The sequence below is a fragment of the Chelmon rostratus genome, chromosome 23 (assembly GCF_017976325.1).
Source record: "Chelmon rostratus isolate fCheRos1 chromosome 23, fCheRos1.pri, whole genome shotgun sequence".
Taxonomy (NCBI): domain Eukaryota; kingdom Metazoa; phylum Chordata; class Actinopteri; order Chaetodontiformes; family Chaetodontidae; genus Chelmon; species Chelmon rostratus.
In genome coordinates this window covers 14,073,692-14,096,125 of record NC_055680.1, presented here as the reverse complement: position 1 = coordinate 14,096,125, position 22,434 = coordinate 14,073,692, and the positions used below count along the sequence as shown (strand labels likewise).

Genomic DNA, 22,434 nt, shown 5'->3' with positions numbered 1-22,434 from the left:
TTAAATGTCAAGTACACAATTCTGAATGATAAATTAACAGTACAACAACTCTTATTCTAGAGTTGGTGCATTTTAAAATTTAAGGAAAAGTAAAAACAAGCAAAAAAAAAAAAAAGAAAACAAGGATCTGGTACTAAAGAGTCATTGTGTGGATGGAAATGCACAATAATTTGCATTATCTTGAATGTGTTCTATAAATCCAGGATGCACACGTGGACCTTGAATTGCTTTTATCTAAACTGATGGTTAAACAGTAGCTTATATTTTCTCTTTCACATCCTTGAAAAACAATTATTAACCTGGACTTTCTTATAAATACTAATCACATACCCTTTCACTGTCAGCCAACAGTCATTTCAGTAAATGCTCAAATATACAGGGCGAGATTAGCTGAAACATGGAGAACTTCTCAGTGATGATGGCTGTGTGCTTGCTTCTTGGTCAATCTGCATGCCATGCTGTAGATGAGGGCGGTCAGACCCAGAACAATGAGCTGACACATGAAGACCTGGCAGACACCTGGTCAGAGACGAATGCCATCCAGAATTTAAGCCGACGACTGGACACGCTAGCCATTTTGACGACAAACTCAACAGGAACCCGGCAAAGCACGGCGCTGAAGGAGGTGGAGCCTCTGGAAGAAAGGCTTGCAGCATCTCTGAGAATCCTGGAGGAAACAAACAAAAAGCTGGAGGCCACTGAGAGGAAGCTGTCAGCAGTGAACAGCATGGTGACTGAACTAAGCACCGAGTATCATGGTAATAAAATATTCTATACAAATGATCATGCAGGGCCAGAGTTTGACATGCAAACCACATGTTATGAGCTCAATGTTTTTCATTATTGCATCTACAACATAATCTGAAGAAATGTCCATCAGAACCTTTACCTGCAGCATCATTGGTCAGGACCTGACAGTAATTAATCATGTGCACAGGTCAGCTGTTACACAGATTCCAGGTTTAAAAAATGTGAAATGGTACAGATGGATGAATGCTGAGCTCCATCTGAGCTGTGATGACATTTTTGTTTAACAAAAATCAGAATAATGACATACTGTATAATCGTATTTATATTCTCAGGACAACGTCGGGTTGCATTTTCCGTTGCATTACCAGTAGATGGCACCATTGGTCCTGCAAATGTTCTTTACCCTCTGGTGTACAGACATATTCTAACCAACATTGGAGGACATTACAACACATACACAGGTCAGTATTTCAGTATAACATTTTTCCTAACTGGCTCACTGACTATACACACACAACCCATGAAAGCACCGTGTGGGTGGTTGTCCCAAAAATAACTTTTGTTATTTAAATTTTTTTTTTCTGTTGCAGTATCCTCAATAAACTGTTTTGTTTTATTTCAGTAAAGTGCTAACTTATTCATTGCTGTTGCTTGATGCAGGTTATTTTACAGCACCAGTGCAAGGAGTCTATTATTTCACCTTCACTTCCTTCTGCTGGGACTCAATTAGTGGAAGCTGCGGTGGAAGCTTGTACAAAAATGGACACAGTATAGTGTCATGGTATGATCATAATTCAAATCACCCCTTCTCTGGATCTAACAGCGCTATCCTGCAGCTCCAGGTTGGAGACCATGTCAATGTTTGCCTTTGGCCTAATCGGAGGATCAGCGATAACGGAAATAAGTACTCCTCATTCAGTGGATATTTGCTTTACCCCATGTGAAGTGTATGAAAATATTGTGATTTCAAACAGATGAAACTTGTAATACTTTCTACAGCTGTGAACACTTAATGATCAGCTAAAAATCAAATTTTATTATTATTATTATTTCTTACTCAGCTGATTTATGTTGGAGGTAATAGGAAGCAATAACAAAACCTGTATATTTTAATAATTTAATTGATTTAACGAAATTTTCATTAGTCAAAACTTGTAAAGATTTCAGTATTGTTTTTTGTTTTTTACAAATGTACATATGTCATGTTGAAATCTGTGCTCCTCAGTGACGATGCATTTGTCATGATTACAGTCACTTTCATGAAACCAAAACATACCCCACAAATAAATCATAACCTCATTCACAAATCATCATTTTATTACAGCTCTTTTATTTCCATTGTTCCCTCTACAGTTATCAATAAAGGTGTATCAGCTGTCATGTGACATTGACGCTTGTGCATTCTTTTTAGTCATGAATATGATGCAAATTGTTGGCACCTTCACTTTGGATCACACTGTTAATGTGTTAATGTAGTCTTCATTTTAACACCAAAGAAATTTGTTATTTATCAAGGGAAACTCACTTAAAGTAGCCATAACGCTGCAGAAATCTGGGATCATAATTGTACTTGCATTCAAATTTAGTGTGATCACGTTTAATAAAGCAATTGGCACAGCCTCTATTTGTTTCATGCTGAGAATGAGGAAACTGAGGCTTATTTTACTTTGAAATACATTGTTAAAATGCATGTGTCCCTTACATGCATAAAACCGTACATATCAAAGATTTTCAGACCAAGTCAACATGTTGCACTAATGCTAAATATCTAAACTTATATCTGGAAAAAATATCTTGCTGTATCATGGCCTTTATGCTCGTCATCAAACAACAAAACAAACAGTTCCAGGTTAAGGACTCTATTAATCGACAAGATAAAATATATGAAAGTAACCCTTAAAGAACAGCCTTTGCCAAAACAGATTCCAAAAACCAAAGTCATTTCAAGGAGTGTTTCTATGGTGCAGCTTTGTCCTTCAAAACAAGGCTGATCAATACAGGGGTGAATGTTAGAATTCATTACATTCTTTGTTCAAAATATTGCCTCTTTGTCACCACGTTGGTTGCTTTCATGATACTGTAAAGTGTTTCTATACCTCTGAGAAATTAACACTGCTCAAAATTAAAATATGATATATACAATATTTACTGGAGGAAGAAATTCTTGGCACATTTTAAGGTATCACTGGGATTTAACAAGTGATGAGTTTTGTCACGTTTCCTCACTTGAAGGTGATGAGGTATTCTGGGTAGGCTTGGTCATCGTGGAAGATCACAAACATGGAGGGCGTCTGCTGGTTGTCCACCACACTGTCAAAGCAGTCGGTGGGGTCCGAGCCTCGAGGCGGTGGGGCCTTCATGGAAGAGCTACCGACGGTGTAACGGCCGGTCAGGACACGAGCGACATACATTCGCCTTAGGCCTGACGCGTCTGCCTGGGAATATCCACGAGCCGAATAATCTGCACTGACTGCGAAATAAACTCCCTTCCCATAAACAGCAGCTGCAATAGAATTACACAAGAAAAGACGGGTCAGCTTTAAGGAACTGTTCAAGGTTCAAGATCGACATTACCTTCCTGAAGATACAGCCAGGAGCCAGTTAGTTTAGCTTATCTTAGCACGGCCAAGAGAGAGTTTTTATTCGGATAAAACAAACATGACATGTTTCTTAGTCTTTTAAGCTAAGCGAGAAGCTTCTTATATCACACAGAAAATGAGAGTGGTATCATCCAACTCTTGGCAGGAAAGCAAAACAAGTGTATTTTCCCAAATGTCATTTTAAACAGGCATTTTCAGTGTAGAGCAAAAAAACACTGCAACAGGATGTTACTTTAAGCTCAAAACCTGGACTTCTAAATGTCGATATTCTGCATTTAGCGTCAGTTAGATCTGATCAAAACACACCCACAGCCCTGATGAAGCTCATTAGCTGTGTTTTGACTGACAAACCTTTAATAAATAATCCCCAAGAATGTTTCGTTCCTAACTTTTCATTTTTATTTTTTATTGATTTATTGATTTGGATTTTCGGGGGATGAGACAGAACATTACTTACCATGTGTTCCCGCGAAGTTCCTGTCAAATCTGTCCCTTTCAATGCAGTTGCATGCTTCTGCTGTCGTGCCATGGTAGAGATGCTTCTCCCCGACGCCTGCTGAGCCGTTCTTGGCGAGTATACGCTGCCTACACACGGCAAAGGCGCGCCACAGGTAGAGGTTTTGCACGCGCTCAATCTGAGATCAGAAAACAATCAAATAATTACTTATTCTGTACTGTAGGTTTTCAAGCATTAAAAGCTGACAATGAGGCTATGAGAGATGTGTTTGTGTTCGCATACTCACTTTGACAATGTTGTATTTAGCTGTTTTAAGGAAACCCTGGGCTACGTCACGGTACTCCGGTGAGTTTGACTGCACCTCGACCTTTTTAAAGACGTCTTCGTGCATAGGGTCCCACTCTTTTGGCAACTCTAAGGCTAGAGTAGAAGAAGAAGTTAGGGTCTTAACATAACTTTCCTGAATCTCAAATGAAAAAAAAATGGTACAAAATGGGACATACTTGTTTCTGCCTCGCTCCTTTTCACTTTGTACTTGATGCCCGTCTGCCAATTCGTGGCTTCTTCCGCCTTAAGGTTTACTTTCACCTTCGTGCCGTCTGGTGCCGTAACATCTGCGGACACTTGTTTCCTCATGTGAGCCTCCTCCAGCCGGTAGTTGTCACCCAGGCTCAGATCATGCCAGAGTCCATTTACTTGCTGAATCGACCACTGGACGCGAAGAGCCAACATTGCTTCTTCTTTTTCTTGGAGGTCTTCGCGAAGTGCTTTTTGGATCGCTCTGGTCACAAGCTCAACAACGCTCAAAACGTCCTCTTTTAGGCCTTGTAGCACGTACGCATTTCCTGCCGGCTCCAACTGATCTCTAGCGGTGCTTCCCGCTCTGTTGCCGTTCACGCCTTCAGAACTTTGTCGCCTCCTGTACTCCACGCCAATTTCTAAGACTTTGACTTTTGCCTGCACTGCCTCCAGCTCCATGGCATCAAGCCTGGAAAAACTATGCTCATCTACCTCTCTCTGTACCAGCTGCTTCTGCAGGATCCCCTCCAAATCTCTCTTGATGGTCATGCTGGTGTCTGGACTACAGCTAATCACGCTTATCACAGCTGGCGGTGGCTTTGCGGAGATGATGGCTTTGCCTTCCGGTGCTGAAGTTGTGAAAGGCCTTAAAAACTTGTCTTGCCACTTCTTGAGCCTTTGTTCAGCTTTTTCTATAAGAAAAGGAAAAAAGGAATTATGCTCATGGCTTTCCAAAAGGATATAGTTAGCCAGCCACATACATGCATTCATATAGACCATGTGTGAGGACTGCAGGCATGTTTCTTGATCATCATGCTCATACTGTTTTGAAGTGGAGGCTAGTTGTCGCAAGATGTAGATTCACAGTCGCAATAGAAGCTTGTTGTTGTTGTTGTCAAAACTATTTCATGATTTAAATATTTGACTTCCAGAACACATGCACTTTTCAATTTAAAAAACTAAAATGAGAAAAATACAAAAAAAAAAAAAAAAAAAAAAAAAAATGCACATTTACGGTGCCACAATTGATTTTTTTTTTTTTTTAGCCACACAGCAGTGTGACACCATGGATGGCAGTGCTGGTTGGTCAGTTAGTCACCACTTGGGCTTTAACATCTCAATAAGCATTGGATGCATTGCTATTAAATGTTGTACAGACATTCATGGCGCCCACAGCATGAAAAAGGCTTCTGGCGGCACAATGAGGTTGATATTTCTGCTTCTTCATTTGAGCGAAACGTCTTGTAACTACTGCATGGATGGACACGAAAGTTGCAACAGCCGTTCAAGATCCCTCAAGGATCAGTTCTATTACCTTTGGTAATCCCCTGAAATTATAGCTTGTTCTTCAGGTTATAATTCATATGTATGTTGTCACAGACCTTATCAAATGACATTCCCAGCAGCCTAAGCTGTACTTTGGGTTTAAAGTTAATTTTGCAAATATTAGCATGCCACTAGGCTAAACTAAGATCAGGGATATTATGTGATAATAATTGGCTACCAAGTACAAAATCTTCAAGCCGTATAAATAATACTGACCTCTCATGTTGAGGTGACGAGTGGCTGTTTGTCCAAAGCGGTTCTCCAGCTCTGATCTGCAAAAACATATCACAGGACAGGAAGTTTAACACGGTTGCAGCACCAATGCCCGTGCACGAAGTAAGATTTGAAGCTGACCTGAAAGCCTGGAAGACCGCTTGTTGCAGGATGACAATGCGGATGAGCGAGAGGGACTTGGGTTTCAAGTCGGTAATAGCCGAGGTCATGCCATCCAGCATGGCATTGCAAGCTTTGGCAAAGTCCATAGCACCCACACCTGATGGGACACCAAGACAGATTGTGAATCCACATGGACATGCCACCAATGTTGCCATTTTTATTTTTACTTTTATCTGTCATGTGTATTTATCAGTGTATTTGCAGATTTATCATTTTAGATACTACACTGTCATTAAAGAATATTGGCCTACTACTAAAGGCCAACAGAAATCAGTAGATTTATAGATTTATTATTAGTTTCTACCTGAACAATTCATTTTATTTCTACTTCATCTCATGTGTTAATACATTTATTTATATGTACGATTTTCAACTAAACTAGACATAAAGATGAAATTGTTACTACACTTAGGCGATTAAGACAAAGTTGGTGTACACAATGCACATAAACATGCATGAAACACACACATAAATCCATATACACACAGTACAAACCAGTATTGATGGCTGGGAAGGCTGCTGACTGGTAGCCTTTGCTCTCACACTGCTTCAGTATCTTTTTGCACTTTTTCCGGATCACCTGAGGGTCAGAGTTAAAGCTAGCATGAACGATTTCCCTACAGGCAAGCTTCCCGGGTCCTGTGGTGCACATGTAGTCTGCTGGATTTCCCACTGACACAAAACACAAAAGCAAATATGACACATCATGACATCATCAAAAGCGAATCAATACATTTGCACACCCTGAAAACCCCTTAATTTATTTTTTCACTATTTTTCGCTCCACTCTTGAGGTTTACCTTGTGCAAAATCTGCTTGGACAGTGGCCCCTGCTGCAGTCAGAATGGCTTTGGACACGCCTGTGGGGTTTGTGAACACACAGTTACTGTAGGATCTAGCTGAGGTTAGTATAATGTACACAAAAGTCTAAAAAAAAAACACCAGTCTAATGTGCTGCGGCCTATAAATAACATTTAAAGTCAATCAAAACATCTAGAAAATCCATCAATCATACCAGACTGGTTGCTGGAGAAGTCAGTTGTGTTGATAATGGCATCAGTGCTCTCACGAGTGATGTCACCACAGACCATCTGAAGCTTGACTCCACCCAGCATGGCCGTGACCTCATCATCAGTCACCGAAATGTGGCGGTAAAAGGAAGCTGAAGTCACGCCAGTGAAAAAGAAAGTAAAATCATGCTTTAATATTTTCAATTCAACCTGCGTTCATATTTTTTGGATTGTATTTAAACTGAGCCAAATGGTGACACAGTCAAAGAAAAATAAAATTAAACTGACAGAAAAAAAACTTTTTTTAAGACTCATTTAGCTTCTTGTTTTGATTTTACACATGCAGATTTTTTGTATGACAGAATCGCACCACTCAAATTAGCCCAGCCCAGCAGACAAACAAATTAGCAAATAGCTGAGAAGAAATCTAACAAGTTAATCTGCTCAATATACAAGAAGCTAATAGTTTGCTAGCATGTTAGCCATGATTTTAAATGCGGTAACATGGTGGTGGTTGTGTTTTGGAGCCTCTTTGATGTTTTTTTCTGCCTCCCTTGCAGCCTTTCAATGGTTATAGCAGCCTTAGAGATTGAAAACAAATAATTGCTCAAAATCTTGCTCAGGAAGTTCACATTCCAATTCACATTAACCTTGGTCTGGGTTTGCATCGTTTGTGAATCCTCTGAGATGCAAAGTTTCCTGGGCAGACTGGAAGGCCTGTAGGAGCAAAGTGAAGGATTTAATACCAGTTCAACACGCAGAACAAAAAACAGTGCGATCTGGTTGCCATTTGAGCTTGTGCCAGAAAATAAAATACATGACAATGGTTCTGAGTAGGTTTAACACCAGCATTTCTTTAGGATGTGATCAATTTTTTACTCCTGTTTTTGTTAGAGGGCACTGCTGCTGCATTTTCTTTACCTTGCTAGATTCTTTGTCATTGGGGTGGATGACAATACGGACCAGGAAAGATGTTGGGTTGGATTGGTTCTGTTCAAATACACGGACCTCCTCCAGCACAACCTTGGAAACCACGCTGTGAGGAAAACACAACACAGACCCGGTCCCAAGCACAGGGAGAGCAACTGAACTATAGCCTCTGATCTTACAGGAAACCAGCATCTTTCTGATGCCCTGTCTCAGAACCTGGAAGAATCAAGGATTATCAAGGTTACTACATCCATTAGTTTTTAGGACAGCAGGAGACAAAAGAAACACTTCACAGCACACAGAAACATTTGACCTGGACTGCAGTTCCATGCTGGTTATTGTCCCAGGGAATGAGGTTGAGGAAGAACACGCCTTTACATTGAAGTGCAGGCAAGCCGTCCACCAGGACTGTGTCACCGGGCAGTGTTGCACCTCCTGCTTCCTGATGAAATCTGGCACTCAGTTGAGGTCCAACCACGTTGGACAAAGCGTTTCCAACACGGGTAGAAAGAGGATTATGGCCAGCCATAGGAGATACCAGGCCATCCGCCTAGGAGAACACAGCAGTCCAATTTCATCCAAGTTTACACTTTAATCATCTGGACCACCATGTTTATCCCAAAAGTAGAATCTTCTGAAACATCTCAAATTAAGTAGCAAAATTTACATCAATGCAGCTTCAAAAATAAATCAAATCCAAAAAAGTTTCTCACCTGCTGGGTCTCTATGGCTCCTTTAATGATCTCTACATGGACGCCATCTCCAGGAGCTCCAGCAGTGGCTCCTCTTGCAGTGTCTTGGATAGCAACACCCATTTGGAACCCTAAATCACCTGTAGTGCTTCCTACAGTAATCCCTTGGAGAAGTCGATTACATGCTTCCTGCATGGCCATCACCACCTCTTTTCTGTTATCAATCAGGATGATTCTGCTCAAACTTCGCCCTCCCTGAGCGCCAAACTTCTTAACAGCAGATACAATAGCCTCAGTGCACACAGTGACAGGAACACCGAACAAACCTGAGCTGATACAGGGAATGGCTATGGACTTGAACTCCATCATTTCTGCTAAATCCAGAGCAGACTTGGTAGCTTTTTCTACTAACACCTTTTCTTTGCCATCTAACTTTCCACGTACAGGCCCAACAGCATGCAGCAGTTTCTTGCAGTTTAAATTCCCCCCTGTGGTTACTACCACATCACCTACAGGAATTCGTCCAGCCTGCTTTACCAGAGTGCTGCTCTCCTTCTGCACCTGAGGGCCACCCGCTTTACTCAGGGCGGCAGCAACACCTCCACTGTGGTCCAGATCTTCATTGGCAGCATTCACCAGGGCATCGGCATCCTGCCTGGTGATGTCACCCTGACACACCAGAACCTGCAGCCCATCACGAAGGCTGTAGCTGGCAACAGTCATGCCGCCTTCACTCAGCCTTGCCAAATTCTGTCTGGTAGTGTGGGGTTGTTCTTGGAGCTGTACGAGACACTTCTGAGAACGAGCAACACTTAAAATGTTCTCTCTTCCAGGGGGACTTGCGAAATATCTTACAGCCCCTGGCAGGTCAATGGTGACTCTGTCCTGAACAAGGGAGTCCAGGAATGGACCCAGTCTGTTCCTGACCTCAGTCACTTTGTTGGATGGACCTTCCAACACCACAATGGGCCTAGAGGAAGATGGTAAAGGATGGAATTTAACTCCTGAATAGTGAAATTTCTGCAGCTGCAGCAATTCTGGTAAGAGCTGTGCTAACTCTGGGAAAGGCAGAATGACTTTGCCTTCTATGGTTGACTGGTCCAAAATTAACTGTGTGACAGCTTCACTCAGCTCTTCGACCTCTTTCATGTGGCCCAGTAAGCACACTGTGCCGTCTGAGCGAAACCAGGCCTCAGCCCTATGTTGCCCTTGGTTTAGCTTATTTGTCTTGGACTTGAGCATTTCACGAAGCTCAGAAGGCACAGCAGAGCAGTCAGGAACATCGATCTTGACTTCCTTGAATTTTTCTTGCAGTTTTTTTTCTGTGTCATCTAGGTCAACAGCAGAGAGGCCGAACAAACGTAGCTCTGTGTCTCGTAACTCCATTTCCACCTTGTCACCGACCCCTAGAAAGGCACCAAGTAGTGTTGGACATCCATAAGCCTTCCTTAGGAAGGCCAAAAAATGTAGGCTCAGGTCAGAAACTTTCCTTTCTAACACTAAATTCTCTTTATCAGAGATCCAGTCTCCAGTCTTACAGATCGCCTCCACAGAACCTTCCAAGACTAAATGACCTGCACCTCCCTGCGTCACCTTCACTCCCGGAAAATCTCGTCCCAAACTGCGCTCTACCTCTTTCCAGAGGAGACGCAGCTTGGCTTCCCCCAGTCGACGAGTAGTGATTTGCTTCTCACTTATGCACGGCCCACGTTTAACATGTGAGTCCTCCACTTCCTTCAACCTGGCTCTCACCTGAGAACTTTCCCCAACCACGACAGCCAACCCAACCTCGCTGTACACCTTCACCTCGTCTGCGGTCTGACGAGAGCTGCAGGACTGAAGCAAAGCTTTAACTTTGTGATGTTCCACTTCATAGTGGCACAGGTAGCCCTCAAAGAGTTTGTCCACCTCGGCTCTCCAATTTCGAACTTCATCTCCAGCAGCAGGTTGAGCTAAACCCCGGACTAAAACCCTCCCCTTCTCTGGGTCAAGCTGGGCAGAGCAGGCCAAAGAGGCGAGTTTTATCTCTAGTTCTTTCTCAGCCTTTAAGCATTCCTTTAAGTAACGAACGAGGTAGGAATCGAGATGTAGTTCATACTCTTCACCACTTGTTAGCAGGTTTGAAGTAAGACCCGCCTGCTGTCTTTGCTGTTGAAAAAATATGCATGATATCAATTAAAAAAGTTTTTTAAGACATTCAGAATATGAGGAAAATTAAATCTACGTTTTGCTATGAAACAAACGCAGTGAATACTATTGAATGGTTAGTGTTTCTTTTACTCTCACTAACTTCAGTTCATTTAAATGATCTTTCCTTTTTTTTTTTTTTTTTGCATTGATTTTCACCAGGATTAAAATTCCTAATGTTTGACTTGACTCAACACAAACCCTGAAGCATTTCTACACAAAATCATTTTTAATTGCTCCCATCAACCTGAAATCAACAAGTGCTTGCTACTTATACCTTATCATGATAATAATAAGGAAAACTGTTGTTTTTAGAACCAACTTTTTTGTGTGTTCTGCACAACATTTACTAAGAGATGAGAAACTATTCTGGAAGTCTGTCCACACTGACCTGTGATGAAGTTAAGTCCACTTTTGAGATGACTGACTCGCTTGTAGGCTCTGGGCTGCCTCGCACAGTCAGCACCAGAGGACCACCTGCCAGCTCCACCACATGTTCAGATTTCTGCAGGACCCTTTGCTGGGCTGAGACAGAAATTTGATTTATTGAAAACCAAGTCATCAGTGGCGTTAATGCAGTTGAACTTCAGTCTGCTGTTTTTTCAATGCACCCAAAGGTTCAGGGGACCCCTGGGGAACCATATTCTATATGTTGTGCTTTAGTGCTTAGAATTATATCTGTACAGAAGAATTTTAGTGTGGATCTGCTGCGACTGGTCACGCAGTCTCAATGTCTGGTGTGAGCTAAAAAACTGAGGTCCAGTTTCAGTTTCACCTGCAAAATGTCACTTACAGAGTCACAATATGACTGCAAGAGATGCAAAACAACCACAAAGAGGTGCAAAATGACCACGAAACAGCTGCACACACGCAAAATAACCGCAAAGAGATGCGAAATAATTCTAAAACGTCTGAGTGACTCATCTGTGGGAGGGGTGGGGCTGTTTTATCTATTGTGTCACATTCCAGCAACGCTTTAAATGTGCAGTTTTTTTCATTTCAACTAATGGCAACCTGTGCCGTCAGTGTCACACCCTCTCCACCGGAGGCGCAGTTTCGTGGTGCAGTGATTCGCTGGAATGAAAGCTGGATTCCTTTGCAGAGTCACTGTGGAGCAAGAGAATGGGTTGCACAGAGCTATGACGTTTGGAATACGCAAGTTTAATTATCTTAAGAGGACACAAATATTAAGCAGTGTGTCAGCATGCAGGATCCAATGCAACCTTGCACAACAGGGAGAGCAGCCCGGACTCAATGTGAAAGTGAAAGTAGAATGATACGCTTCCACTTTAGCTGAATATACAGTTTAAATGCTGCATGCGAACAGGCAGACAGTTTGGATGTGGGTCTGCAAACAGTGAAAACTGCTCAAAAAAACAGGCGAATGAATCAGCTGAGCCACTTGTCTCACCATCTCGGTCCTTAAACGCAACGCGGTAAACACGGTCGTTGGTGCTGGTGACCGAGCCGCAGTCGCCTCCTCCTGACTTGCGGCGAATGTGGAAGTAGTTTTCTATCCTTTTCTTTTGCTCTCCGTCCAAATTGGCACACTCGAAGAAAACGGGATACTGATAGGCAGCCTCCATGGTGCGAAGCCCCGACACAGTCACACACAGGCTGGGATCCGGCTGGAGCGCTCTGGGCTGTCAGCTGGCTCAGGTGCGCCCTCCAGTCCTGACAGGAGCACCGCGCACACAAACGTGCGTGACTTCCAGGAAACACAAGACTTCCTGCTCTTCGCTGACTTCATCACTGGCATTCACTCAAATACCTCTCTGAAGTTCAATTTCAAGCCATTTCCCCTCTTCCTGTCTAGGCTGCTTGTACTTCCCACAGTGAAATGTGGCACTTTTTCCTCCAGCACATTTTTCTGACAATCCAAACGCAGATTCAACCAGTGGTTCCCAACACTGTGCAAAGGTTGTAAATGCTACAGCAACCTGTTTCTCTTCTGGCTCCCACCACACACAGCCACTGTTGGTTAGTAACCAGTAACCATGCTAGGTAATTTAGTGAGTAAATAAATGTCATTTATTATTTAATCTGTTGCCGTTAAATGAAATTACACTTACTAATCAAAATGCTGCTGATCAGAAAGGGGTTAGGCCTGAGCATATTTTAGTCGACAAAGACAAATATGACATTAATTCAGTTGCTTTACATCTTTTCATTGACCTAAAACTGGAGAAAATACTGAAGCGACGGCCCTGAAGAGTAGCATGCATTTCAAGAACAAGCCCCCAAGACACTGAGGTATATGGTCAGATCAAGCATGATCAGGGGTAAACTGATGTCTGGAATGGAGACCACTTTTAGTTGTGGTATGTGTCAACACACCTACAACTTACTTACACCATCCTCTTGATTAATACCGGGCTCTGTCTTCAGATTAAGCAGCCGGTGTCTCATCTTGTGAATGGACCCAGTTAGAAACTGGTATTTGAATGTGCAGTGAACCAAACACAAGCGCAGTCAACAAACCTGTGGGTGAAAAAGAAAAAGAAAAAGGGGACCGCTCCACGGTTTAACAGTTTATTCGGGGTGAAAGAAATCAATTAAAGAGATCGTCACAGAAACATGATCTGACGTACGATCACCATCACCAGTTAAGATCAAAACATTCAACAGAGAGCATGACACACAAATTAGAACATGATGAATAAAAGAGGCGGAAAACTAAAATAACACCAAGTTCATTCAGTGTTATTCAGATGTTTCGGATTTTAGGCAGAAAATCATCCATTTTTATAAACACCTTTAGCGACCCTGAGAACAGACGTAATATAAACTCAAAAGTTGGAACAGATGAAATTAAACTTGTCCGTATCAGCCTTTTTGGACCACTTATGCTCCCCTCCTCCGGCCATGGCTCCAGACAAGTCGCAGTCATCCGTCCCTCCGCCTGAGGCCCAGTTCTCATAGCTGACCTCCTCGTCACTGACCCAGAACCAGAAGTCCAGAGTGCAGGTGTAGCGCAGGCCCAGCCACACAAAAGGAGACGAGGCCCTCTTGGCTTTCTGTCGGACCCACATCTGCTCGTTACGGTTGATGATGGAGACCAGGTCGTTGTGGTTCTCTCTGCAGTGATTCAAGGCCTCCTCCCAGGTTTTGTTTTGCTGGATCAGGACCACTTTATCTGTGGTGGATTTGATCAAAACAAACACCAAACTGTCAGAACGTGTCGCTCATCTTTTGTCCGGCTTTAACTTTTTTTTCTTGAAGTTAAAAACATTCAGAATCCAGAAATGGAGAAATTCCATAAAAAAATGCATAACAGATTTCAGCTGGCTCTTCTGGTTCCAGCGCTGCTCCTACAGGAGGAAACAGCAGAGGCAGACCTTTGTAAAACTCACCTTCGTAGCAGAAGAAGGGTTTTTCTTCATGACAATCATCAGAGCTCCATTTTCCAGTTCCGTTAAACTTAATCACAGCACATTTCTGCTCTTCATCATCTCTAAATAACTCCAGATCCCAGTTTCTGAAAGAGGAGCTGCTGTTGTCCGACCACCTCCAGGTGTCTCTGAACAGGCCGATCCACGTTTTTCTGTTGGCTGTCTCGCTCTTGAATTCAACGTCACTCAACTGAGTGAGTCCACTGACCAGGTCAGTGTGATGTTTTCTGCAGTGGCTCTGAGCCTCTGGCCACGTCATGCTCTTGTTAATGAAATAGAATTTTTTACCTGGTTCCTTGCTTTCTGCGGAATAAACAGAAAAACTTGCATCACCATATGTGTTTCTGAGGAAATACACATCCTATCAAGTCATTGAGTCTCATCAAATACTTTCCTTTACCAGTTGCAGGCAAACCACTGAAAGACTTATCTGGATTAGCTCAGATGTTTGCAGAGTAATCGCACAAACAGCATTAAGTCATTCAGTTTGAAGATGGATTAAAAGCTACATATTCTCACCATCGTAGCAGGTGAATGTGCTGTTCGAAGTACACCTGACGTCCACCCATGAGTTATGTGTCCACACACAGTTCTCAAAAGACGGGAGTTGTTCGTCATTTGGTTCACCATCAGCCCACCACTCCGGAGCTTCATGGTGCTCCACCCCTGGCAGAGACCAGTGCCACCTCCTGTTTTCTTTCCCCGGGTGGCTCTGCAGCCCAATCCAGGCCCCCTCTTGTCTCCCTGTCGGGACACTGAGTCTCTCAGCATCCGTCATGTCATACACTGTGGCCAGGTCAGTGTATGTCTCTCTGCAATAATTCCGGGCTTCTTCCCAGGTCTTGCTGTCGCTAATGAAGTGGTACTCACAGAGGTGACACATGAAGAAAGAACACTGACCTGAAAACAGAGAACAATGTTCAGTGTTGGTAACAAGAATCTTAAGACAAATTTAAAACCAGGTCCCACCAACGCAGTGGTGTGAGTAGTCCAGATTAAACTGGAGTCATTTTAGCTACAAACTGGAGCTGGAGTCCAGCGGTGGTTCTAAAATGATCCACTTACCCATCAGAATGAGCAGAAACAGACTCCACTGCATCTTTGCCCTGATGGACGAAACGAAAAACTGATGTTTTAGTGCGCAGGGACCCAAACACGATGGTGTTGACGGCTTTTCTCTGATGAAATAACACTCAGACCAAAAAAAAAAAAAAAAAAAAAAAAAAAAACACCCCTCCCTCCAGGAAACAAAGTTTAGTCCAAAAAAGAAGATGATCACAGGCTGGTAGGAAATATGCAAACCATAGTCAAACCTGAACGAACGTAATGATTTTTTATTAACCCACGAACATGAAAAAAAAAGTATTATGTATTACATATATCTACTGTCCAGTTTTAAACACACACGAGACAACAAAGTTTAAACTTACATCTGGTGGGTTCTTGTCTCGTTGCCTCTCTCTGGCGTCTCCCCTTGAATGTTAGACGCTCGCCTGGTGGACAGCGATCTCTTGTAGCTGCCTCGAGGTTGGCATTTGAATATTGAAATGCAAAAGCCGCGGCCAGAAGGATCCACCGATGACCAGAACAGGTCCGTATCAGATGGGCGAAGAGGTCGTTTGCATAATGCGACAGTGAACAGAGGGAGAGAGAAAACACTGGACTGCTGACTGTCAATCAAGCAGAAACAGGAAGCGTTCATTGCCACTTACGGGGAAAATGAATTGAATTTAAATAAGTGGCCCCTCACCAAGGGGCCCCCCTGTTTTTAACTTAATTTAATCTCTGCAAGATTTCATCACCGGCCATGTTCTTGCACCCCGTGGTGCTGGTGTCCCCTCTCCTCTTGAAGGGACCTTTGCTTTGCTATTCTGGCAAACTTGCTAATTCAGCCCTTTCATTTTTGTTTGCTTTTGAAACGCTGACACTTCACCACCATTTATAATCAATTAAGTCTGACAAAAATCAGCGCACTGTGACACCTGACATGGTTTCGTTGTTTGAAGCAGTAATTCTGAGTCGTCCACACTGTAGCCAGGTATCAAGCACAATATATCCATTCAACAGGTTTCTCAGTTACTTAAACTGAACAGGGAGAGTAATACACACAAAAAAAGCATTTGGTAGTACAACACACAATTCCTATTCCACTTCACTTGGCTTCTTTAAGGCAATCAGCTTGCAGGGGTTTTAAAGTGAGATTAATTTCTCAGATTTTAAAGTGCATAACTGTCACTTTTCACCGCTGCTGCAACCATTGACGCAGCCCAGTGTCCCGTTTTTACTCATGGGTTCAGCACAGCGGTCTGGTTTCCTCATTTCATTTCAGTCATTAGCAGCTTTGCCAGTTTGAAACCAGAAGGATGAACATCTTAAACTGGGCATTAATTTGCATTTGCTTTGCCGCGATAAAGCTGACATGGTTTTGATTTATGTTGACCATCATAATGAAAAACTCCGTCTAGACACGAGAAATGATTTTGCCCAGCGTTGTTCCTGACCATCCATTTCATTTCATTTGGATTCAAATGTCAAACGCAGCTGACACATCACAAAAAACATCTGTACTGACTGAATGTAAAACATTGCATGATTTTACAGTGAAATGTTCATGCAAAGCACTCAGTTGCTACACAACAGTTGGTTTAATCTTGTCTCCAGTTGCTCTGTGGAGCAACTTGACCAATCCTGATCTGCCCTATGAAGCCTAGCAACCAAAGAAGCCAATAACAGTATGCGCTGAACAGAAGCGGCTGAGATATACCATTAGAGAAAACATGAAAATATTCGGTTTCTGTGGTTTTGCTTTCAGTTTTCATTGAACTTGGACAAAGGATGAGGCTTCTTGCTGTGGTACCATCATGGCTTTTTTTTTAATCTAACACGTCATTAAGAAATGTTGTTGTATAATGATAAAATAACAGAATATTAATATTACTGCTGCAGTGTATTGGAGATTCAGCTCCTTTGCTCCCTCACATGAGCGCTCATGGCTGTGCTTTGCTTTTAGTATGCTGCTCTCTGCTGATCAAACATGTTTTAAAAGACACAAGAAGCAAAATAACACAAAAAAAAAAAACGAAAAACAGAAAAGAAAATGCACACTGTAAGAAATTTGTAAGATATTCAGTTAAACATCAGACTCAGATGTGACAAGGAGGCAAAAATATGTTCACATTTCCCAAAATGCCATTCAATGAACCCAGAAAACATGTGTAAATAGCTTCTAAACAAATGATGCCCAAAAGCTGGTGAGTTGGGAGGATTTTAAAAGTTGGAACAGATGAAATTAAACTTGTCCGTATCAGCCTTTTTGGACCACTTATGCTCCCCTCCTCCGGACATGGCTCCAGACAAGTCACAGTCATCCGTTTCTTCGCTTGAGGCCCAGTTCTCATAGCCGACCTCCTCGTCACTGACCCAGAACCAGAAGTCCAGAGTGCAGGTGTAGCGCAGGCCCAGCCACACATAAGGAGACGAGGCCCTCTTGGCTTTCTGTCGGACCCACATCTGCTCGTTACGGTTGGTGATGGAGACCAGGTCGTTGTGGTTCTCTCTGCAGTGATTCAAGGCCTCCTCCCAGGTTTTGTTTTGCTGGATCAGGACCACTTTATCTGTGGTGGATTTGATCAAAACAAACACCAAACTGTCAGAACGTGTCGCTCATCTTTTGTCCGGCTTTAACGTTTTTTTCTTGAAGTTAAAAACATTCAGAATCCAGAAATGGAGAAATTCCATAAAAAAATGCATAACAGATTTCAGCTGGCTCTTCTGGTTCCAGCGCTGCTCCTACAGGAGGAAACAGCAGAGGCAGACCTTTGTAAAACTCACCTTCGTAGCAGAAGAAGGGTTTTTCTTCATGACAATCATCAGAGCTCCATTTTCCAGTTCCGTTAAACTTAATCACAGCACATTTCTGCTCTTCATCATCTCTAAATAACTCCAGATCCCAGTTTCTGAAAGAGGAGCTGCTGTTGTCCGACCACCTCCAGGTGTCTCTGAACCGGCCGATCCAGACAAATGTTTCGTTTTTCCTCTCAGCCTTGAATTCATCGTCATTCAACTGAGTGATACCACTGACCAGGTCAGTGTGATTTTTTCTGCAGTGGCTCTGAGCCTCTGGCCACGTCATGCTCTTGTTAATGAAATATAATTTTTTATTGGCTGTCTCATCTGTGGAATAAACACACTTGCACCATAAGAAATACATATAATTTACAAGTTATTTCATCTCATAAAATCCTTTTTTTCTTATTTCAAAACAGGTAAATAATGATTATTATGATTTGTTGAATACAGACAATAGCAGTATTTGTCATATATTCTCACCATTGTAGCAGATAAATGGTTTGCTGCATTCACAATTTTGATCCATCCATTTGTCATTGTGCATCAACACACAGTTCTCAAAAGACAGGAGTTGTTCGCCATTTGGTTCACCATCAGCCCACCACTCCGGAGCTTCATGGTGCTCCACCCCTGGCAGAGACCAGTGCCACCTCCTGTTTTCTTTCCCCGGGTGGCTCTGCAGCCCAATCCAGGCCCCCTCTTGTCTCCCTGTCGGGACACTGAGTCTCTCAGCATCCATCATGTCATACACTGTGGCCAGGTCAGTGTATGTCTCTCTGCAATAATTCCGGGCTTCTTCCCAGGTCTTGCTGTCGCTAATGAAGTGGTACTCACAGAGGTGACACATGAAGAAAGAACACTGACCTGAAAACAGAGAACAATGTTCAGTGTTGATGCTGCAGCAAGAATCTCAAATCAAATCAAAACCAGGAGTTCCCAGGTCACATGTAGAGCATGCCACTTACATCATTCCTCTTAATATTACTATTATTTTTTTTTATATTTTTAAACTTTATTTAATCAATAGGTCGCACTGAGAGTAAGATCTCTTTTCCAAGAGAGGCCTGAGAACAAGAAGCGTTCACAAGCAGAAACCAAACAATTCCACAACAACCAACAATGTGAGTCCACTTATTTGACTTTGCAGTGAGAAGAGGAGCGAGCTGCTTCATGAGTCCAGATTAAACTGGAGTCATTCTAGTTGGAGCTGGAGTCCAGCTGTGGTACTAAAATGATCCACTTACCCATCAGAAGGAGCAGAAACAGACTCCGCTGCATCTTTGCTCTGTTAGATGAAACTGACATGTCAGTGTGCAGTGACCCAAACATGATGGTGTTAACAGGTTTATGGAAATAAAAACAGTGAAGCTTGTTAAAAAAAAAACTGTCCAGCTCCCTCAGGACTCAGCGTTTAGGCAGAAGGCTGGTAAGAAAGAGGAAGATCAGCTGGTGGGTTGTTCACAATAAGAATTAAGGCGCCTTCAGCACATGAAAATGTGTGATTTCAGTGAAACACAGATAATCAAATGCATTGAGCGTGGACACAATAACAGAAACACCTGTAGGGTATCAGGCAGTACAGAACAACAGTCCTGCTTTAACTCTTCTGCCTGGAAGCTTATAACGTTCTGAACTCTGACGCTCTTATATTTCGTAACTGGTGTTTCCACAGACATTGCTGAGGAGAAAATGTACAAACGCAGCTGCAATATGTTAAAGAACAGGTTCAGATTCACGTCTATTCATGTCTATTTTAATACAATAGTCACATGCACACGCACAGTGGAAGAGACCGCATCAAGTGGGCATGAGTTTGTCTTTTAAGTTTGAACTTTGTGTTTGCATGGACAGTGTTTCCTCACAGAGCTGCCGTGAAGGGATCGTGGCAGAGCCAGTGACTTGATTTAGGCCCTCAGACTGTGTTACTGCACTGTTTGAAGATGTAGCTCAACACAGAGTCGCCACAGAGCGTTTCCATGAGTCACTGAACAGAAGGAAATAAACTCTGATTGACTGTGAGCTGTAAATATGAGTCTGTTTCGCATCTCAAAGGTCACAGCTGACACATGAAACATTGAACATACAGCAAACTAAAAGCAGAATATTCTTCTAAAAGTGATATATAGGTGTTTATAGGTATAGGTAAGTGTTTCTTTGGTAATAAAAATCTGTTCTGCAAGTTATAATAGCTGGAATAAAGCCTCTCTACAGGTGGTATTTAGATGTCAATATATTAGAAGTTGTTTTTGTTATTGCATGCAAAAAGGCCGTAAAAATGCAAACATGCTGTTTCAGAACTTTCAGTATTACCTGAAAACATTAATCACATTAAATGAATGAGATTGTACATGCACTAACATGAAAGGTCGAAGGACACAGCAGCGTCTTAACTCACCTCTGCTGATTCCTGCTGTCCTCAGCTTCACTCTGCTCTGATGTCTCTCTGATGAAGCCTGCTCACTGTATTCATCCTCTTCGTGCGCTCTGGTTGCCACGTCAACATCAGCGTTTGAATATTTAAATATTGAGATATTGAGGCCTCAGATCTTTATCATTGCCAGGAAAAAGTCCATTGTTGACAAGAATACGTCCATATCCTGTACAATGTACAATACAGAAACTGCAGCCTCTACAAATAATGCAGATTAAAGGAGTTTGAAAGAAACATTATTATCAATCATTCATTATTTGAGCTCTAAAGATGCAGGTTTTGGAATCTTAAACTCATCATTCATAGATAATCTGACCCTCTGAGTTAGAATTACTGTCCTACCAGCAATGATTTCATCCCATTTTGATCGTTACTGCATATTTCAGACGTAATACGCATCTCTAATGCACACATTTCATGTATGTGCTATCTTTTCTGGTTTATTGTGGGAACTTCTGAGTGTGCTGTATGGCAAAAATTTCCATACTCATAACAAGGTGATTCAAATAAAATGTGAGATAAAATGTGAGACATTTTCTATTTAATAAGTATCTAACTATGTAATTAGTTTGAAAAAAAAGCTTAAAAAAAAACAAGCTTCTCAAGTGCGTTTCTAAAATCAAAGAGGACCAAGAACAGACCCCTGTGGGACACCTACCTAGAGTGATAAAACTACTTAATGGATGATTCAGTGAGGTCAAACAAGGATCATTTTTCTACTACTACACTGCAAAAATGTGAAATGTGAAAAAACAGTGAATAGGGAGTGATTTTGGGCGTGTGTATGTGTGTGTGTGTGTGTTCATTCCACATGCTCAAGCTTCTTTCAATAATTCTTGATTTTCATTTAATTTCTTCTGTCCTTTATTTAATATGGCCAGTTTTCACATTTCCTGAACATCGTGCTCTAATATGTGTATGGAAATTATACATCACTGTCCAAAAGTTTGGAATCACCTGTTTATATCGATGTTCTTCTTCTTTCCTTCGCTACCGGCAATTTTAACATAGATTTAAAAAAGTGCAATTCAGTCATGCAATGTATTAGTTAAATTTCAAATAGCTTTGGCCCCCCAAAAAGGTTAATCAAATGATTAACACGCCCGTTTAGAGTTGTTGTGTTGTGCTCTGTTCCTATTTAAATCTTGTGCTTCTTTTAGTGATGACTGCTGATTTCTGAAATTGTTATTTAACTGTTGCTCAGACGTATCTCTGCCTCTTTCTGCCCTCTTGTCAGTCTCACTGAACCACTGTACACCATTCTGTTCTCCATGTACAAAACATTACTTTTCTTTTGCAACCCCTTCATACAAAACAACATCTATTTGTAAAGAGGACTTTCTACAACCTAAGAGCATGAAAGACCTCTCGAAAGTAAAGAGTTGTCCTCTGAGCTGGTTGACTGTACTGAATGAAGCTTTCGTGGCAGCCAATTCCAAACTTTTGAATGGTGGCGTATTTACGTAGACAGGCAACAAATTACATAAAAAAACAGAATAAACAAGTGCAGAAGAATAAGGAATGCAGATCATCCACACAGAGGTTCTAAATCATACAATAAAGCTATAGTTTATATGCTAAGGCCTTCACAAACACTAGATCCCAACCCAACTGAACATTTACATTAGGTTTTGGACCAATATTAGACAGCGTTCTCCACCACCATCATCAAAACGCCAAATGAGGGAATATCTTTTGGACGAATGGTGTTCAAGGTTTTCGGAAACTCGTAGAACTTGTGCCAAGGAGCAGTGAAGATGTCCTGGAGGCTCCCAGCACGTTGCTGAGAGGCCTCATGTTGCTTTTTGCCGCAGACAGACTCGCAGTGCTTGTCGCTGCTGATGCTGACGCAGGGCTGGAGAGCTGAACAGCCCAGGACTGCACAGTGAGACTCT

General features: G+C 42.2%; 3 protein-coding genes across 3 annotated transcripts; all 3 read right to left on the bottom strand.

Moving 5' to 3' along the window:
* Positions 1-1,898: 1,898 nt before the first annotated feature.
* On the bottom strand, positions 1,899-12,539 carry LOC121626374 (protein mono-ADP-ribosyltransferase PARP14-like). The gene is made up of 15 exons (XM_041964848.1): positions 12,279-12,539; positions 11,259-11,392; positions 8,702-10,828; positions 8,302-8,538; positions 7,980-8,204; positions 7,709-7,775; positions 7,064-7,210; positions 6,849-6,908; positions 6,544-6,720; positions 6,007-6,145; positions 5,869-5,924; positions 4,311-5,018; positions 4,094-4,227; positions 3,808-3,985; positions 1,899-3,253 (listed from the first exon to the last, which is right to left on the bottom strand). The coding sequence occupies exons 1-15, from the start codon at positions 12,451-12,453 to the stop codon at positions 2,973-2,975; spliced, it is 4,845 nt and encodes a 1,614-aa protein (XP_041820782.1). The 5' UTR covers positions 12,454-12,539; the 3' UTR covers positions 1,899-2,972.
* Positions 12,540-13,410: 871 nt separating this feature from the next.
* LOC121626388 (C-type mannose receptor 2-like) lies at positions 13,411-17,263 on the bottom strand. The gene is made up of 5 exons (XM_041964869.1): positions 15,690-17,263; positions 15,325-15,365; positions 14,779-15,159; positions 14,221-14,562; positions 13,411-14,003 (listed from the first exon to the last, which is right to left on the bottom strand). Exons 1-5 carry the CDS (start codon positions 15,959-15,961, stop codon positions 13,657-13,659), a joined length of 1,383 nt encoding a protein of 460 aa, XP_041820803.1. The 5' UTR covers positions 15,962-17,263; the 3' UTR covers positions 13,411-13,656.
* A 100-nt stretch (positions 17,264-17,363) lies between these two features.
* Positions 17,364-20,586, bottom strand: LOC121626393 (C-type mannose receptor 2-like). The gene is made up of 5 exons (XM_041964875.1): positions 20,504-20,586; positions 19,353-19,393; positions 18,589-18,972; positions 18,091-18,432; positions 17,364-17,873 (listed from the first exon to the last, which is right to left on the bottom strand). The coding sequence occupies exons 2-5, from the start codon at positions 19,384-19,386 to the stop codon at positions 17,527-17,529; spliced, it is 1,107 nt and encodes a 368-aa protein (XP_041820809.1). The 5' UTR covers positions 19,387-19,393; positions 20,504-20,586; the 3' UTR covers positions 17,364-17,526.
* Positions 20,587-22,434: the final 1,848 nt, after the last annotated feature.

Coding starts and splice junctions, on each gene's coding strand:
- LOC121626393 (XM_041964875.1), bottom strand. CDS start 19,386: ATGCAGCGGAGTCTGTTTCTGCTCCTTCTGATGG. Junction 18,973..19,352: donor GTTTCTGCTCCTTCTGATGG/GTAAGTGGATCA, acceptor CTCTGTTTTCAG/GTCAGTGTTCTTTCTTCATG. Junction 18,433..18,588: donor ACCATTTATCTGCTACAATG/GTGAGAATATAT, acceptor TTTATTCCACAG/ATGAGACAGCCAATAAAAAA.
- LOC121626374 (XM_041964848.1), bottom strand. CDS start 12,453: ATGGAGGCTGCCTATCAGTATCCCGTTTTCTTCGAGTGTGCCAATTTG. Junction 6,721..6,848: donor CCAAGCAGATTTTGCACAAG/GTAAACCTCAAG, acceptor GTTTTGTGTCAG/TGGGAAATCCAGCAGACTAC. Junction 4,228..4,310: donor AAGGAGCGAGGCAGAAACAA/GTATGTCCCATT, acceptor CTTCTACTCTAG/CCTTAGAGTTGCCAAAAGAG.
- LOC121626388 (XM_041964869.1), bottom strand. CDS start 15,961: ATGAACGCTTCCTGTTTCTGCTTGATTGACAGTCAGCAGTCCAGTGTT. Junction 15,366..15,689: donor GAGACAAGAACCCACCAGAT/GTAAGTTTAAAC, acceptor TTCGTCCATCAG/GGCAAAGATGCAGTGGAGTC. Junction 14,004..14,220: donor ACCCTTCTTCTGCTACGAAG/GTGAGTTTTACA, acceptor AATCCACCACAG/ATAAAGTGGTCCTGATCCAG.